Source organism: Phoenix dactylifera, chromosome 4, assembly GCF_051530095.1.
Source record: "Phoenix dactylifera cultivar Ajwa chromosome 4, Ajwa_hap1_PhDact_Kaust_v1.1, whole genome shotgun sequence".
In the NCBI taxonomy this organism is placed as follows: Eukaryota; Viridiplantae; Streptophyta; class Magnoliopsida; order Arecales; family Arecaceae; genus Phoenix; species Phoenix dactylifera.
This window is the reverse complement of record NC_143193.1, coordinates 14063285-14082671: the sequence shown is the minus strand read 5'-3', so window position 1 is coordinate 14082671 and position 19387 is coordinate 14063285. Positions and strand designations below refer to the sequence as shown.

Below are 19387 nucleotides of genomic sequence, written 5' to 3'. Positions count from 1 at the left end.
TAAAAGTGACACTTATTATCCTTTCCATCCAAACTATGTTTACTGTTCAATTCATGCCCGTAAGAACATATTAAATTCCTTATACATTGTTATTTCCTATAATTCTTATCCCACTAATGTTCTAAAATTTTGGTTCCACATGTTGCTATGCTGTTGCTTTCCTCTTCCCATGGTGCAGCTTATGAGGCTCAGTATTCACATCACCTTCTCATTTCTTGTCTAGTCCCTGCTTTTTCATCTAATCACTCGATTTCTTCTTCTATCTTATTTAGGCATTGCTCATGTTTAGGTTAACAAAACTAATCTTGTGATTTCCTCCCCTTTATATCATCAAAGAGTTCTTATAACCAGGCATTCTTAGTAGGCACGATGGTGGTTTTATTAACGTGAGTATGTGGTGACATTTTACTGATTATCTGGTTACACTAAGATAGAAGAGATTTAATTCTCCATGTCAGGTTTAAAAGATGATATTTATTCTACTAATCAGGCATTATCTAAAAATGACATTAATTATGTGATTATTATTCATCAAATATTGGCCTTTGTAGCAGCTACTTTTTTATTCATAGATACCAAGTCCGTAGTTGAACTGGCCAGATAGTATCTGCAATTTCCTTCTTAATGGGAAATGGTGGATTGTAGAGGTAAAGTAATGGTGTCATTTGATTCACTCACTGTGCATATGCATGTATGTTGGTATGCTTGTATGTCTCTATATCTAAACTGATGGAGATTTAAATAGGTCAAATACCATTATGTAACAGTCATTTTAACGTGATAACAGCTCATCAATTTTTGGTGTTTAAATACCTTTTATGTGTGTGTGAATAGTGTAATGGGAACTAAACTGCAATCATGTCTATTATAATGTCATATGGTCATTATTTCAAGTCATGATCTGGGCTCTTCAGTGGTCAATTCACCAAATGATCCTTCAAGGATGGTGTTAATTATGCTGGTCTCTTATCATGGTTCCTACACAAGAATATGATTTTTTTTTTCATTCTTGATGTGGAGCTTTTATTAATCGATCCATTTGATCTGTAATAAATTTAATCATAAAAATGGATTAAATTAGTTTCCTAAACTTGTATAACTATATGCCTGTTTCAGTTTGCATAAAAGAATTATTACGATAAATAATTTTTTAATTATAAAGTTTTTATCTTGTTATTCATTGCCTTGCTCTATGTGCATTTGCTCTTTGACTGAAGAAAACATCTGTTCTGTATCTAATGATCGATCACATCTTCCATATTACAGCCTCAACTAATTTTCCCCCGATATGTTCTCATCGATCCTAATTACAGCATTATGGCATTTTCAGGCAACGACTGTTATATTGTACACTAAAAAGGGGCACATACAGTTAACATTCCGTAAAATCAATAATAACAACTAATGCAAGGCAACAAGTTGTTGATTATCTTTTAGTTTCTTTTACTTTTCAATTGAAATAAATTATTGCATATACAAGTAGAGAGAAAAGATAAAGTTACCAAAATGAGTAGATTAACAAAATAAATTAAAATAAAAATGAAAAGATTTATATCAGAAAATAGAAAATAAAATCAAATATGAAAATACAAAATTGAAAATATAAAATATTAATTGAAATATGCAACTAATAATTTTAAAATAAAAATTATGAAATGAGATAGACTAATATATGAATTGAAACAAAAGCAAAAATAAAATATATTTAATAATTAGATCATTAATTACAAGCCCCAATAGAAAAACTAAAAACATAGAATAATATCTGCAATAAAAATATAAAAACTCAAAAAAATAAAAATAACAAATGAAATAATTAAATGAAACTAAAAATATAAAGTAAATGATAATAGCAATAAACTCGAAAATAAAGTAAAACATAAATAGAAGAAAACAAATCAAAAGTGTTTAGCATCTGATACAAAATAACAATATTTTGTATAAAATCTTATACAACCATTATCGCATTATTATGGAGTTAAAATTAATGAACTTTTTCAATATTTTAGTAATTGAATGATGCATATATTGTTACAACTAAGGTTCGCCGGACCGACCGTACCGACGTACTAGTGAGCACCGGTACCGAACCGGAGACGCGCGCGTAGACGTAAAAAAATAAAAACCAAAAAAATAAAAAAAACAATGCGTCCGCGCGATTCCCTGCTAGGGAATCGGCCTCCGGCGCGGCGTCTGCGTGGGGAATCCCCCCCAAAAAAAAACACTATGCGTGCGTTCGCGGACGTGCACGGACGCGTTAAATGCCACAGTGGCATTAAATGCCCCTTTGTGGCATTAAGTGGCCCACACAGGCTGGAGCCCGCATGGGCGCTCTTCCCCGTGCACGGGTAAAACGCGTTTGGGCCGGTGCGAACTGGCCCGGTTCGCACCGGGACAAATACGGAACCATTCGGTTCCGACCCAATCGGTTCTGGTCGGCTCAGCATTCCTTAGTTACAACATATAAAAATCTTGAGCCATAGCTCTTATTTAGCATGGGTATCATGTTGCCCAAGGTGACAACCCAAGAGGGGGGGTGAATTGGGTTTTCTAAAAATTATGTTCCCTAATTTTTACTTTGAATAGAATGCAGCGGAATAATAAGATGTTATTTACTTAAGCTCTAGGCAATTACAAGTAAAACAGTGGAAAATTAAGCTAGAGCAATTATACTATGGCTTTAGGATGCAATTGATCTAAAATTAACTTTTAGTTGTATGATCAATTTTAATCTATGTGTATGGTAAGAATGGAGTGGAAGCTAAGCAAATTCTAAACAATCACTTATAACTCTATAGAAAACAAAGCTAGAGATATTACACAATTAAGCATGAATGTAAGGCATGAAATACAAGAGATAAGGCATCACAAACACAAAGATGTATAGTGGTTCGGTGCACCCCAGCACCTACATCCACTCCCCAAGACCTCTTGGGAATTTCACTATAATCCCTCAGATTACAGTCGGTTATTTTACAAGCTCACAACCCAACTTGTTGTTTTGCGAGATCACAACGAACTCGGTCGGTTTTCACAGGCTCACCGACTAGAACCAACCGATTGTTTTCACGGGCTCACAATCCAACCCAGTTGGTTTTCCCAAAGGCTCACCAACCACAACCTTACAACGATTGTTTTCCGGGTTCACAATCAACCCAGTTAGTTTTCCCAAGGGCTCACCAACCACAACCTTACAAAGTTGGTTTTTTCTTTGGCTCACCAACAAACCTTAACCCCTTGATTCAATCCCTTGATTGAATCAAGTTACAAGATATTAGAGCAAGAGTTTAAATCAAATACAAGCTTCTCAAATAAGCAAATATAGCAAATATAAATAAGTAAAGTAAAGAGATGAAGCCCTCTAACAAATTTGTAGATGGAGGAACTCGGCTTCTTCTTTACTTGACCCTCTTCTAATTTTGCACGAAGTAGAGGATCACCGAGGCAGCACACGGATGGAGAGGAAGCTTTGGGATTCACTTGGATGCTCTTCTTCTCTCTATTTTACTTTGAATGGCCCTTTTGTGCTTATGGGAGATTTTCCTTGTAAACTCTTTGAAATCTCTTCCCTAAATGTTCTCTCCCACTTCCATACCTTCTCCCCTAGCTCTCCTCTTGATTTTATAGCTTTAGAGGGAGTGCCAACAAAAATCTAGCCGTTAGAGACAAAAATAGAGCCGTTGGAACCAAGAAAAAACTAGCCATTTTGCCTCCCAGCGTGCTGGAGTCGACTCGGCTGAAGTAGGAGTCACTTGTGAATAGTAGTCTGTCGGCACTGTAGCTGGGAGTCGGCTCCGCACTGTAGCACTGAAGTTGGAGTCGACTCGAGATCACTATAGCGCTGAAAATCAACTTTCTGTTTTTTTGTTTGTTCTCAGTCGGAGTCGACTCGTAGAGTATCGGAGTCGACTCGAGCACTGTTTCTTGAAACTCTAGAGTGCCAGAGTCGACTCTAAACTTTCCGGAGTCGACTCGAGGACTATTCTTTTGAATCTTTCTTTGAATTTGCTCCTCCAACTTAAATCCTTTGAACTTGAAACTTGGGCCAATAAATTGTAGCTTTCTTCTAACTTTTCTTGAGAGCTTTTGAGGCCTTCTTGTATTTTTCCAACTTGCTATGTTCCTTGCAAAATAAATTATCTTTCTTCTTGCAACACAAGCATTAGTAATTATACTTCAAGGTTTTGTGATCATCAAAATCAATCTTTAACTCAATCTTTGGGTCATCAGTCTCCCCCTTTTTGATGATGACAAAACTTGTAGTATGTGCAATATAAAATATATTGTGTTCTAGGACTAATGCATAGCTAAGTTGCATGAAGTAGAAAACATATATATTTAAAACATACTTCATGATAATGCTTTAGATTTAATCAGCTTAAGACAATCAACATATTTCAATTTAAGCTAATTTGTATTCAATTCAAAACATAAAGCATTATGAGCATATACTTAGATATTTCTCCCCCTTTTTGACAACATCAAAAAGGTTGCAAGATAATGAAACATTAAGCACAAAGATAAGAATACTCAAATATTTCTTTTTCTTTTTGTAGTCTGATTTGCATGTCAAATTATTGCAAGAATATGAATCATATAACTCAAGGCAATAATGTTAGAAAAAGATTAATGAGCATAGATCAGAGCCAATTATAGTGAGAACACATCGAATGTGGTTCCAAAGATAGTTTTCAAATCAAGTGTAGGTGGAATCTTTCTCAAGTTAATTCAAGAAGTACCAAGAATGATATTCAAAGAAAGCACGAATGAAAATCTAATCATTCTTTAATAATAAGTATGAAAGCTTGTTCATTTAAAATCTTTTGCCTAATATATTAAGTATTTTAGCAGCATGAGAGCAATTGAACTAATTTTCTTTTCGGAGTATAATAGCAATATATTAAGTATGATTTCAAAGTTCTTTTATTCCTTTAAAAATAAGTACATTTTGATACATATAATAATGAATTGGCACAAAATTGAAGTTCTAAAGAGCAAGCCAATAAGAACTCATTAATGAATTCCAAAATAGATTTTCTAAGAGTTACTCAATGAAGTTCAACATTATTCGGTGTTCTTAAGCTAGAGGCTCTTAAGATCAACTGTTTGAATTGCAATTAGGATCACTTCTTATTCGGTGTTCTTTCTCTCTCCTTTAGTTATGGATTTATGCGATTAAGTTCCATATGATCTCTCCCTCTAAAATTTTCTTTCTCCCCCTTAATTATTCATTCCATTTAAGAGTTTAAAATTTGAAGATAGTGTCCAATAAAATTGTCAAACTCGAAAATATATGTTCAATATATTCTATTTCCATAAAGCTCAAATTTTGAGATAAAACAACCTTTATACAACTCATCTCAAGGTACAAGCTTATTATGTATTCATGAAGTCATGCAACACAATGAGGTTCATCAAAATCAATCCATAAAATTCAAGGTATGCATCAAGTTAAAGTAACTTTAGGATAAGATACTGAATACCTAAAGCTCCCCCTCAAAAGATGCATTCTTCTTTAATCATTCTTTTCTTTTGTTGAATTTCAGATTTTAATGATAAACGTGAATAAAACTAAAATTCTATGATATCGAGAATGTAGAGTAATCTAGTATTATTCAAAATTTATAGCAATTACTCTTTCTAATCCTTCAAGAGCAAGTTATGCTTTCTCTTAATCTTAGAGAAAATGTATAGAAATATTAATCAGAAAATGATTCATTTGAAGCTCAGTTTCTTTCAAAGGCATTTACATTTTCTTTCTTTTAGAATCATTTGAGTGAGCTGAAATATTTCTAGCTTTAAGATCATTCACTCTATATATATTCTGATGAAAATCTTTAAGAATGTAGGAGAGAAAAACATATAGATGATCATTGAGGTATATATATTTATAGAACTCAATTTCTTAATCATAGTTTTTCAGCAATATATACATGAAACACAATAAATCTTTTTAATATCAAAATAAAATCATATATTTAGAAATTTTTGTTTTCAATCAAGATCATCGAAAGACACATCATTTGGACCAATATTAGTACACTTTAAGGATAAGAAAAGATATGTTTCGGATGCGTATCGAGACAATCAACCAAAGCGTCAAAATTAATTCTGTTTTTCTTATATTAAAATTTTCATTTAGAAATCATATTGAGTTATTCTCCTGAATGACGTGATCATTGAAGCATATAACTAAGGTTACAAAGATGTAACGATATAAGCATTTTTAAGTTAAGTTTAAGCTTTTATACAAAATCAGATTCTGAATTTTCATAAGAATTTCCAAGAAGGCTTTCATAATTATAATTTGAGATATGTATCTTCTACATTGTAGCTCATCTTAAATCACTAAGATTGAAAACACATATTTCAATAACATTTGAGCACTTTCAGAATCTTTGTATTTAATATTGAGTTTCGATACAAAATAAAGGATATTTTAACAAGTATTAGGACATTATGTATCAAAGTTAGGCAAGTAGAAAGATAGATCAAGATCAATTCATTTTGCCTAAATAGAAATATCCTTCTCTTCTTCTTTTTGTAAATCTATTTAACTTTCAAAGATAATCGTGAATGATAAAACTGAAATTTCTTTTTAATATTACCAAAAAAAAAAAACTTTATGTAGTATTTTAAACATTCAAGCATTGGAACACAAGTTAGTTTGAGGCAAGGGTGAAGCAAAGACTTGTGAGCAAAGTTAAGACATATTCTAAGTTAAGACATATTTCAATCAACTTATTCAAGCATGGAGCATTACAAAATATTGAGAACCCATAATTCAAAACATCATGCCACATGCAAAATATATTATGTGTTAAGTTATGCATTAAAATATTAAGAACAAGCATGTCAAGGATCAAAATCAATTTTTTTCGAATTAACTCCCCCTATTTAAATATAATCTTCCACTAATTTCATCCTTAAGGTGTGTTTCCAAGTGATTAATACTTGACTTGATTCTTCTTATATACTTTTATTTACTTTGTCATTCATTTCCTCCTTTTTTTTGAATTTCTTTTCTTAACCAATTAACGAACATTTTGATATTGTTTTTTTTTGTTTTTACTTTCTTATGCTCTATACTCTATTTGCTCCCTATCCGGTGGAGTTGGAAGGGGCACGAGGTACTACCACTAGCCTCCCTCTTGTGCCGTCCCTAATATACCCTACACCGAATAGTTGGGTCAAATAGTGCCGGGTACTACCACTAGCCTTCCCATTGGCACCATCCCTATGATGAGCAATATAGAAAATTTAAAAGGTTCACTTCAAACTCTCCCTGTTTAAGTGTAATTAATTGCGGATTTTATCCCTTTCACGAGTCTCATAAATGTGCCAAATCTATTATGCTTGTTTTGCTTTTCCTTAAGATTGAAGTATTTGCCTTTACTTAGATTTTACTTCTCTTGAATAATATCCATTTTCTTTTCTTTATCTCTCTCCCTTTTTGTTATTCTCAAGTAATTTACATGAAAGAGCAGAATAAAGAAATAATCTTATGTATCATATAGATGTATATCATGCAAACAACATTTTCATTATGCTCAAGGATTCATAGCTTCTCACAAGTTATCTTAAATCAAAATTTTAAGCATAAACTTGTGTAGTTCATGGTTATGATATAGGCAAAGATATATTTTAGTTTGGGCAAACCATGAAACAATTTCTAAAAGCATAAGTCAATCAATACATATATAGACATGATATCAAGAAATTAATAATTAAAGACTTTAATCATGCCATAGTAAGATTTAAGTTAATGACTTTGCTCAGCTAATTTATGAGAGAGGTATCTAAAATTACCGAATTATTCTGCATTCTTCAAGTCAAATACCTACTAGATTTCTTATGTATGAACTTTTGGCTGAAGAAGGTCCTCTCTTTTATTTGCATGCGAATGTTTATCGTATCTTACATGGAGATATCCTTCAAGTTGAAATCTCTCATTTTCTTGCTCAAAGATCCTGCATTATTAGCAAAATTCTTTTTCTTTCTTGAAAGAAAGTCATTAGTTTCTTCAAGATACAAAACATTCATATAGCATATTTCTTTTAACTAGATGACTCAATATAAGATATGACAATAGTTGAATATTGAGTCACTTTACTCAAGAGATTGCCTAAATATAAGCAAGCACATATCACTTGAACTAAAGAAATAGTTTCATTAACCAAGATGGTTCAAGGACAAGCATGTGAGGCAATAGGAAGATTTATCAAGGTTAAATCAATTTCTTATTTTCAAAATCAATTTAGTTTAGAATTTATTTGCTTAAGATAATTATCAATAAGACACGCTAGCTCGGTTTTAATCAACTTATCTTAAACAGTTGTTTCAGATTATGATTTATTTGTTATCAATAAAATACGATTCATTAAAGTTAGAATGAAGTCTTTCACGAGGTCACATAATGAGCATACAATCTGGTCTACTAGCTGTATGATAAAATAATTATTCTATCATGCTTCAATACAGCTTTAAAACAATAGATCTACTTTGCTCATCCTTTTCAAATTCTACAAGATGGGGTCATAGACATACCTTCTTCATGCCAATCTTCTATAAGAGTTGTCTTGTGGACTAACTTTGGTCAATGAAGATTCCCTTTCTTGTTTGGCTTAATTTGGAGTTTGAGAGAAAATGTTAATTCATTCATCATACATATTTCAAACTCACCTTGCATGAGCTTAGTAAAATCTTCATATAAATCTCCATTAGTAGAACCAAAAATGATATCATGAATGTATACTTTGAGCAAGTAAGATATCACAAATTCTTTTTTTGATGCATAGATTTATCACTATTACTTTCTATCAAAAAGGTTGCTTAAGCTTTTATATCATGCTTTTGATGCTTGTTTCAAATCATATATTGCTTTATCATATTTGTAATGAGGTGTTTTCAAATATGGTGGTTATTTAACATATATCTTCTTTAATAAAGTAAGCACATAGAAGTCCATTCTACACACTCATTTGATAGAATATAAAGCTCATAAAGCAGGCAAATGATAATGGTGATCTTTACTTCTAATCATGCAAGAATTTCATCAAGATCTATTTCATCTTTTCTTGATTTAGTCTTTTAGTAGTCATCAATTTTTCTTCATTAAGTGCATTTCGGAAAAACTCAATTTGGTTCTAATTATTAACATGTTTTCAGATTGTTATATGTAAAAGATTAACCATATATATATAATTTGATTTTAGTATCTTGATAATAAATCATTAGTCTCATAAAGAATAAAATGACTTGATATTTCTGCAACTAAAATCTTTTCATTGAATATTCTATATGCATTGCTTGATGAATGATATCCAAGGATAGACATATCTCTATCAGATTTGGCATTATTTTCATAAGAACATATCAAGCATAACATGTACGACTGAAAAATATGAAAGATATGCAATAGTTTATTTTCTATTTTTCAGAAGATCAAAAGGAGTTTTCATCAAAAATAGATATAATAGAAATCATATGTATGACAAGCAGTGATGATAGCTTTTAAAAAAAATCATTTAAGTAGATGACTATCATACAACATTGCCTTTTCCATTTCATCAAGGATTCTATCAATCCTATTTCACTTATGGTGTTCTTGGTGCAGAAACAATTGTATTCAATATTATTTTCTGTGCACAGCAAAATTGGTTTTCAAAACTATGCCATGATACTTCTTTATTTTTATAGTTTGCAAACCTTTTTCATCTGAACCCTTTTTGTGAGTTTGTACCAATGTAGAAAATATTTCAATTTGAGTGCCAAGAACAAAACTAATGTAAGCTTTTGAAAATTTAGTAATGGAAACAACATATTTAGATTTAGAAATTGATTTTTGTTTGTTTCCTTAGTTAACATGCATAGTAAACTTTGACCTTTCAGAAGATACTCTAAGTAAGCCAATGGCAAGGTCTTTTGAGATTAAATACATACTAGCATGAGTTGATTTTATATGCCAAAGATGGTTTCTTTAATCTTGGTATTCATAGTGCATACATTCAAAGGTATACCAAGTACACATTTTCATATCTATGATCGATAAACAATAATGCCATGGATAAAAACTCTCAATCAAGCATATAGAGAATTCATAGATTTATTCTTAATAAATTGATTAATCATTTAGCAACTTATCCAATAGTGAGTAAAGTATACTATAAAATGAAGTGATTTGATTATATTTCCAAAAATATTTTCTATATCACAAAATTGATCAATACTTGCAATTCATATTTTAATCAAATACTAAAGCAAAAATAATGATGAGATGCAAGGGTTACTGATTTCATTATTATTATTTTTTAATTACTTTTCATAAGTATATTTCAAGTTTCGTTTTTTTTTTTTGACGTGTCTAGAACACCCATTTGTATGAAAGTTCTATTTGTTCCTTAGGTATCTTGGCACACCTACATCTACATCCTCATATTTTCATTTTGGGTACCCAAGCTTGCTTGGGTCCTTGAGAGTTAGGACATATGGTTCCTTTTGGAACCCAAATTTGTTTAATTGTAATAACTTTACTACTTGATTTAATTATGTTAGAACGATAGGTAAAGTTGTTATGCCCATTTTTTTCATGTTTGAAATAAGTTATCTTATTTAATGGTTTGCTTGGTGAATTGATAACCTTTTTCTCTAGAGATTTATTGTTAAGTAAAGGAGTCAAGCCAAGTTTTGATTTATCATAAGCAACATATTGGCTTTCAAACATCATTTTTAATCTTTCTGAACTTACAGTGAATTTGTTAATAAAAGATTTTAATTGGTTAATTTCTTTACTTAAGTTTTGATTTTCTTTAATTAAACTCTGATTTTTTTGAATCAATTGTTCTAAATTTAACCTTAAGCTTTTATTTTCAGAATTTAGTTTATCTTGTATCTCATCACTAGAATTTCTTTCTTTTAAAATTTTCAGATTTAGTTTCTTAAGATTTTTATTCTTTATAGCTAATTTTCTACATTCACCATACAAATCATGAAAAGCATTTAATAATTCATCATAAGGGAATTCTTCTTGAGAATCATTTGATGTAAAAGTAGATTCAGATTTTACCTTATCTTCTTGTGCCATAAAGCACAAGTTAGTTACCTTTTGTAGTTTTTTGGAGCTGAACTGCCTCGGAGTCGACTCGGATCGTTTTGGAGTCGACTCGGCTGACTTGGGAGTCGACCCTAGAGCGCTTGGAGTCGACTCGGCTCTCAGAGTCCCCGAAGTTGGTTTTTTGCCTTTTAGTCTTGCTTTCTTCTGAGAGTCGACTCGGACGTAACTAGGAGTCGACTCGCCAAACTTCGGAGTCGACTCGTAACCTTCTGGAGTCGACTCGGTTGCAGGGTTTGAAATACATCGTTCTGTCTTTCTTCTGTTACCCTTAGGAGTCGACTCGGAAACGTCGGGAGTCGACTCGGCAACCATCGGAGTCGACTCGAACCTTTCTGGAGTCGACTCGCTGACAGGGTCTGAAAATCTGAGTCTCTGCCTTTCAGACTGTTTTCCTCTAGGAGTCGACTCGGACAAACTGGGAGTCGACTCGGCTGATAAGGGAGATTCTGCAGTTTCACTGTTAGTATGTAATTGAAGCACATGTGAGCTAATCTGAGATTTATCATAAATATTTTTTAAAGTATCCCAGATTTCTTTAGCAGATAAGCATGCAGAAATCTTATTAAATATAGTTTCATGGATAGCACAATATAGTATGTTCATAGCATTATCATTCAATTGTGCTAAGTCTTTTTCATTAACAGTTTGAGAGAGTGTGTGAAGGTCATTTATTATGATATTCCATAAATAATAGTTTTGTGATTGAATAAAAATGCACATGCGTGCTTTCCAATATGTGTAGTCTATGCCATTAAATAGTGGAGGTCTATCAATTAATTGTCCCTCTTCTAGAAAACTATCTATTTGAGTTGTCATGATCTTTGGCTCTGGATCGTGAGATCAACAATTAACTTTAGAGCACCTGCTCTGATACCACTTGTTGCCCAAGGTGACAACCCAAGAGGGGGGGTGAATTGGGTTTTCTAAAAATTATGTTCCCTAATTTTTACTTTGAATAGAATGCAGCGGAATAATAAGATGTTATTTACTTAAGCTCTAGGCAATTACAAGTAAAACAGTGAAAAATTAAGCTAGAGCAATTATACTATGGCTTTAGGATGCAATTGAGCTAAAATTAACTTTTAGTTGTATGATCAATTTTAATCTATGTGTATGGTAGGAATGGAGTGGAAGCTAAGCAAATTCTAAACAATCACTTATAACTCTATAGAAAACAAAGCTAGAGATATTACACAATTAAGCATGAATGTAAGGCATGAAATACAAGAGATAAGGCATCACAAACACAAAGATGTATAGTGGTTCGGTGCACCCCAGCACCTACATCCACTCCCCAAGACCTCTTGGGAATTTCACTATAATCCCTCAGATTACAGTCGGTTGTTTTACAAGCTCACAACCCAACTTGTTGTTTTGCGAGATCACAATGAACTCGGTCGGTTTTCACAGGCTCACCGACTAGAACCAACCGATTGTTTTCACGGGCTCACAATCCAACCCAGTTGGTTTTTCCAAAGGCTCACCAACCACAACCTTACAACGATTGTTTTCCGGGTTCACAATCAACCCAGTTGGTTTTCCCAAGGGCTCACCAACCACAACCTTACAAAGTTGGTTTTTCCTTTGGCTCACCAACAAACCTTAACCCCTTGATTCAATCCCTTGATTGAATCAAGTTACAAGATATTAGAGCAAGAGTTTAAATCAAATACAAGCTTCTCAAATAAGCAAATATAGCAAATATAAATAAGTAAAGTAAAGAGATGAAGCCCTCTAACAAATTTGTAGATGGAGGAACTCGGCTTCTTTTTTACTTGACCCTCTTCTGATTTTGCACGAAGTAGAGGATCACCGAGGCAGCACACGGATGGAGAGGAAGCTTTGGGATTCACTTGGATGCTCTTCTTCTCTCTATTTTACTTTGAATGGCCCTTTTGTGCTTATGGGAGATTTTCCTTGTAAACTCTTTGAAATCTCTTTCCTAAATGTTCTCTCCCACTTCCATACCTTCTCCCCTAGCTCTCCTCTTGATTTTATAGCTTTAGAGGGAGTGCCAACAAAAATCTAGCCGTTAGAGACAAAAATAGAGCCGTTGGAACTAAGAAAAAACTAGCCGTTATGCCTCCCAGCGTGCTGGAGTCGACTCGGCTGAAGTAGGAGTCGACTCGGCTGAAACAGGAGTCACTTGTGAATAGTAGTCTGTCGGCACTGTAGCTGGGAGTCGGCTCCGCACTGTAGCACTGAAGTTGGAGTCGACTCGAGATCACTGTAGCGCTGAAAATCAACTTTCTGTTTTTTTGTTTGTTCTCAGTCGGAGTCGACTCGTAGAGTATCGGAGTCGACTCGAGCACTGTTTCTTGAAACTCTAGAGTGTCAGAGTCGACTCTAAACTTCCTGGAGTCGACTCGAGGACTATTCTTTTGAATCTTTCTTTGAATTTGCTCCTCCAACTTAAATCCTTTGAACTTGAAACTTGGGCCAATAAATTGTAGCTTTCTTCTAACTTTTCTTGAGAGCTTTTGAGGCCTTCTTGTATTTTTCCAACTTGCTATGTTCCTTGCAAAATAAATTATCTTTCTTCTTGCAACACAAGCATTAGTAATTATACTTCAAGGTTTTGTGATCATCAAAATCAATCTTTAACTCAATCTTTGGGTCATCATATCACTTATTGTTGAATGTTACCTACTAAATTTGAAAGATATTTGCTTATGAATTTGACGAGAGTTGTTTTCCAAACGGCCACATTCTTGTTTAACTCCCATAAAATTTGTTTACTTCTACACAAGGTTCATAATCTTGGTACCGGATGCTATACTAGCACCATGTTGATGGAGTATCGGTATGCCTGATAACGGAGTTGGTTCGGTATATTTACCGAGTCTCAATTCAGTATTGGTATGGTATGGTATTGCCAGTATGGGCGGTATGCCTAGTACAGAACGATACTTATGGGTACGGAGAACCTTGCTTCTATATGATATTTATATAATCGTTTTGATTGTTTAATAAGATCTCATTTTTTTTTCCAGCTGCACGTGCCGTGCACAAGCTAGCTTATATTAGTGCTTGTTAAACAGTGAGTTGAAAAATGTGTTAGGTTAGGTGAGTCAAGGGAAAAAATTACAAATTCTTCTTATATCTCTTCTTCAGTCTTCATACTCATGTAGTAATCCATTAAGATATGTTTTTATGCCAGTGCGTTTTCCTTTCCCATTTTACTATATAGCATCTCTTTCAGGTAGGTAACATTTATTATGTTGGTTAGATTATGCAACCATATAAAGTTAAAGAGGTATAAAGATGAGACGTAAGTTATTGGATGATTTCTTTTTTTTTTTTTAAATGAATATTCGGCAACACTAAAGATAATAGCTATATATTTTTTTTCTTCCAGTCAACTCAGGCTTAAAACAGTGGTTCGGGATCTATTTCTTTTAATTTTGAGTTGATTTGCTAGTTAAGTTATGATATATTTTGATTGGGTAATGTATTTATGTTATTTCTTTTCAAGTGATTTTGAATGGTTCATAATTTGATGAACTCAGAAGCTGTGAGAGAATCAGTATCTGCTTTTTATGCAGCTAGTGAGTGGTAAGGCAAGATATAGCGTTAAGAAAGAGTTCAGCTGGAAAAATAAGGGATGGGTGGTCAGTATATGGGATACCATACAATAATTTATGCACGACAACTTTGAAAATTATGAATTGAGATAAAAAAGATCTATATTTATGATTTAAGTGATAAGAAGGTATAGAAATTCACAAAATAAATTCATCTACGTACCAATGCAAGAAAGTTAAAATTTGACAGCCTCAGAAGGCATTTTAAAAGGTTAGCAATTATATTTTCTTTATGATCATTGCACTTCTTCTAGTTTTGTTCTTTCTCTATTTCCTACGAGGCCTATTGGGAGGATAGGAAGAAAATTGGCCATCAAAACTTTTGAACTACCTGCACTTTTGTATTCCTAGGGCTGTTTTCCTGATGCAAGTCATGGTGCATTTATAGTTTCATGTTGTAATTTTCTTGAGAGACACATGATCTTGTACTTTTCGGTAACTGAAATGGCAAATGCATGATACAACAAAGTAGTGGAGTTTCCATCAAAAAGGAAAAAGAAAAGGCAGTATTGGAGTTAATTCCTTTCATCTAGTAATATGGACTAGGAGATTTCCTTTTTCATTGTTTCCACAACATTCTGGATTGCAAAATTATAATTTAGAAATAATTATGACCTTACCAGCAGAAGTTTTTATTTGAGATAATGCTCTTCTTGTAGGTGCTCTAAACAAAACAAAGTTTTTTTTGTTTTAACCTTTACTTCATTGCGGGTGTAGAGTTGAGTCAGATTCTTATATATTTTCTTTTTTCATGTTTAACCTAGCTGTTCTAATTTGTATTGTGTCACAATTTTCTTCTAGCTTCGAAGCTGATGCAGATTTCCTTGCCTTCAACACCGCTTGAAGAAAGAGAAGCTGCTTATCAAGCTGCTCGCGAACGGATCTTTTCTCTGAATGACTGTGATGAAAAGGATGTCCTTGCTCCAAGGTCTAGGAAAGTCCCAATGGTTGCTCGACGGATGATTGCACATGCACTTGGCCAGAAGATTTGTTCTACTCCTTCCAATCAGAAAACATCGGCTCAGGAATTTGAGGAAAATGAATCTACTGAAGGACCAACCAATGATGAAGGAAATGAGGATCAATTAGACTCAACTCTAGAATACAGTAAAGAAGCAACAGCATTTCCTAACAGTAAGTTGGGTACATCTGGAAGGAAGATATATGATAAGCCTGCAACCAAAAGCGGTAATTACAATTCTATCACCTCTATCGAGATGAAGGGGCATGACAAAGCAGTTAGCAGTGGTTCAACTAACAGAAATTCATTAGCAAATACAAACAATGGAAGAGTGGCTGACATTGGAAATTTGGAGAAAGAACAGATAGGTGCCGCCAAGAGAATTTTTGCTCATGCATTGGGTATACCATCTTCTAAAGGAAATAACAGCCTTACAGTGAAATCAAAAGCAAACGGACCTTTCAGAAGAGATATCTAGTTAATAATAGTCACTAATGCATCAAACTTTGTTGTTGGTTGGTCATACAAGACATGGAAGAGAAGTTTGCTGTCAGCCTATTATACCTGTGCAAAACATGTTCTGAATTTTTAGATGGTGCAGTTCTGAAGTAACCTGTTGAAGATCATGTGAAGAGATGTGATGAAACAACCACTTGGTTTGGAAAATTGTCTGGATACAAAATTTCAGGTATTTACATTCTTGGAGCTGGAAAGGTGGATTCAAATGAAGAGGAGCTAGAAGACACCACATGAAACTCTACTTAATTATACAATGCCGTTGGGTCTTGATTTTCCATGCATATGAGTGCCTCAGCTAAACTTCGATGCCAAGTTCTCTCTTATGTTTATCCAAGCTTGGGCCTAGTTTCAAACTCTGAATAGGAGCAGAAGATGCGAAGCAAGCCTTGGAGGGATGAAAAAGGGTATAAAAGTAGGGTGTCAATTGTGAAATGACTATGGTCATTCTATTGTAGGAAGTTTCTAAAATATATTTACTTTAGTATGTAAAACTATGATGCTAAAATTTCATCTAGTAGTTCACCGTTTCGCTTGACAGTTTTCTGGAAAGTAATCCATATTTTACTGGCAGTTTTATTGGTTGACTGAATATAAAGTAATGATATGTCTCTCTCTTTCACACACACAGCACACATCTAGCTTTTATAAAGTAATGGTAGCTAATCCTTCCCACCCTAGTTCATCGTTTCCTTGATCCAGTAAAACAATGCAAAAATCTCCATGAAACCCTAGAAATTTCAAGAAGGGGAATCGAGATCTCTGACAACTGAATTATATGGAATCAACAAACACAAAAGGATCGAAGAGGAAAGGATCAAAATTCAGAGAAAGAACTCACCGAACATTCCAGATTTCTCTTCCTCAACTAAGGGCTACGGTTTGAGCAAGAGGAGAGAGAAGGGCTCAAGATTTGTATTTGAACTCGCCGCTTCAAAACGAAGAGCAGCTAAGAAGAAGATTAAAGGGAAATTGACCTTGTACCAAATTTTATGATGGGTCCAAGTCTGGACCAATGTTGTTGTGTTTCCCTCCGTGGCACGGGATCGCTGTTGTGTGGTACCTATTGTACTTTGTAACCAAATTCTAGAAAAATTATTCTAGTAAATGCTACATGGACACCAAAGTCCCTTTATTCCAGTTGATGCCTTTTTTCCTATTTGTGGGGTGTCCGACAAGTGCAAATAAGCGTTAATCCCCTAACCAATAAATAAGCGTTGTATTCATTCATTGCATGATGTATATGAATCTGAAACCCAGCAAGTATTTTGAAATGCCTTCATCTTTGTTTTTCTTCTCGAATAGTTCATTAGTTTTCACCATATGTTCGGCACTTTTGATGCAATATACAACTGCAAATTACCATTATAATGAAGAAATTCTCTCCCAAACAAATTTCTCAGGCACACTAAAAAAAGAAATTCTTTTCAACATTATAGTGAAGAATTATAGTGAAGAAATTCTTCCTCTTCTTCGACTGATCTGGTCAAATCTGGCAAAGAAATCATTAAAAATCATTTAAGAGCGGCAAAGAGAAACTCACGAGGAGCTAGAGCTTTGAGGTTCTCGGTGTTCCATGGTGCTAGTCCGGGTGGGTGTCAAGCGGTGGAGGAATCCAACAAGCTGGGCGACCGGATGTCCTTCCTCAAGCAGGGGAGGAGGAGGCGGGTGCGAGAAGATGACCTCATGGACTAGGGCATCTGCGGATGGGAAGAGGATTTTATATGTGAGACGGTTGCGTGCATGATAGTCAACTTTAAAGACCATGCAATAGCACGTATCTGGTAGGATAGTGATTACAGGTATCGATCGACAGAGATTGGGGTACAGTTGTTTTCTTAAAAATATTTAAAAAGGAAAGTTTGTGAAGAAAGTTAAACTAACAAATTTAATAAAAATGCAATTGATAATGATATCAGTTGGAGGAAACCTAGGGCAAGGAATTCACCACTAACATCGGAACAAGGATTAATTGTATTTTAATTTATTCTTGGATTATTATGCAAATTAGCTACAAGCCTAATAAGCATTTGAATAGAATTTCACAAAAGTAATTTAGGCATAATCCATCTTTAGTTAGCATGAAATGTCTACCCTAATCTAAGGTGGCAGCACATCGCATCTTCCTTAAGCATGAACTATCTTATTTTTACTTCAATGATCATGAAGAACAGTTGTATAAACTTCATACTTAAAATCACAGAAATTAAATATGAGATGAAATAAAATATTCATTAAGAGCAACATAAAGTTTATACAACTCCAGGAATAGGAAATTAAAATATAAAATCCTTGGCCCTTTGTTAGGGCTGCATCCAGCCCTAGTGCAGAGCTTAGGCTTTCATGCAGTGGTGGACGGCAGCAGAAGCACAGCAGCGGGCACCCATCACGGTTATCTCCTTCTTTTCTCTGTCTTCTCCTTGCATTTTTACTTCGGTGGGAACTCCTGAGAAGAGATTGGATGAGAAGGCTGGCATGATGACAGAGGGAGCTTTGGCTAATCCCTTTCTTCCATGGGAGAAGGTGGCGTGAGAGAGGAGAAGATGGCGTTACGCTAATGAAAGAAGGCCCTGGCTGATCCTTCGATGCCTCTCCATGCAGTGGCAGATAGCTCTTTATAGCCCACTGTTTCTCATGGCTTTATCCAAGTCTTCTACCAGTGGATAACATCAAATCAAGGGGCTGAGAGGAATCTGGAAGGGCTTCAACGTGGAGGGCTCTATTCGTGGATACGGGAGATCCCTCGTGGTTGGCTGGCGTCAATCCGGAATGCCGAGATGTATTCGTTGAATAACTGGGATTCGGGTTATCTCGTGGATAAGCTGATGCTCTGTTCTTTGGATACTTGCAGTTGGCATCTGGATGAGGATCACGCTGAGATGCACGGTCGCGGAAGGAGCTGGGACGTTGGGATGAATCGTGGATAAGGGGATCTTTGGAATCAAGTCGGAAGAGGAGGATTAAGATGAAGGTGGATCATGGAAAGAATGGGACCTTGATACTTCGGTTTCGCAATAGAGGAAGCTTGTTTGGACGCCGTGAAATCTGGGACTTCGTTCCGAACGGGAGGATGAGACGGAATGGTTGAATGCGAAGAAGGCTTGGAAGCTTGGAGGAAATCTGGGATGATACGGATGACATGGGAGGGTAGGTTGGATTTGGCTGGGATTAAGCTGGGAGATCCGTGGGATAAGGATGAACTCTGTTTTGAGG

General features: G+C 34.5%; 1 protein-coding gene across 1 annotated transcript in view; it reads left to right on the top strand.

Annotated features, from left to right (window-relative positions):
- Positions 1-16747, top strand: part of LOC103696367 (uncharacterized) — a 39636-nt gene extending 22889 nt beyond the window's left edge. Inside the window, exon 6 of the mRNA XM_008777962.6 lies at positions 15499-16747. Coding sequence (XP_008776184.4) covers positions 15499-16136 — 638 coding nt within the window. The 3' untranslated portion in view covers positions 16137-16747. The remainder of the gene's footprint in view (positions 1-15498) is intronic.
- Positions 16748-19387: the final 2640 nt, after the last annotated feature.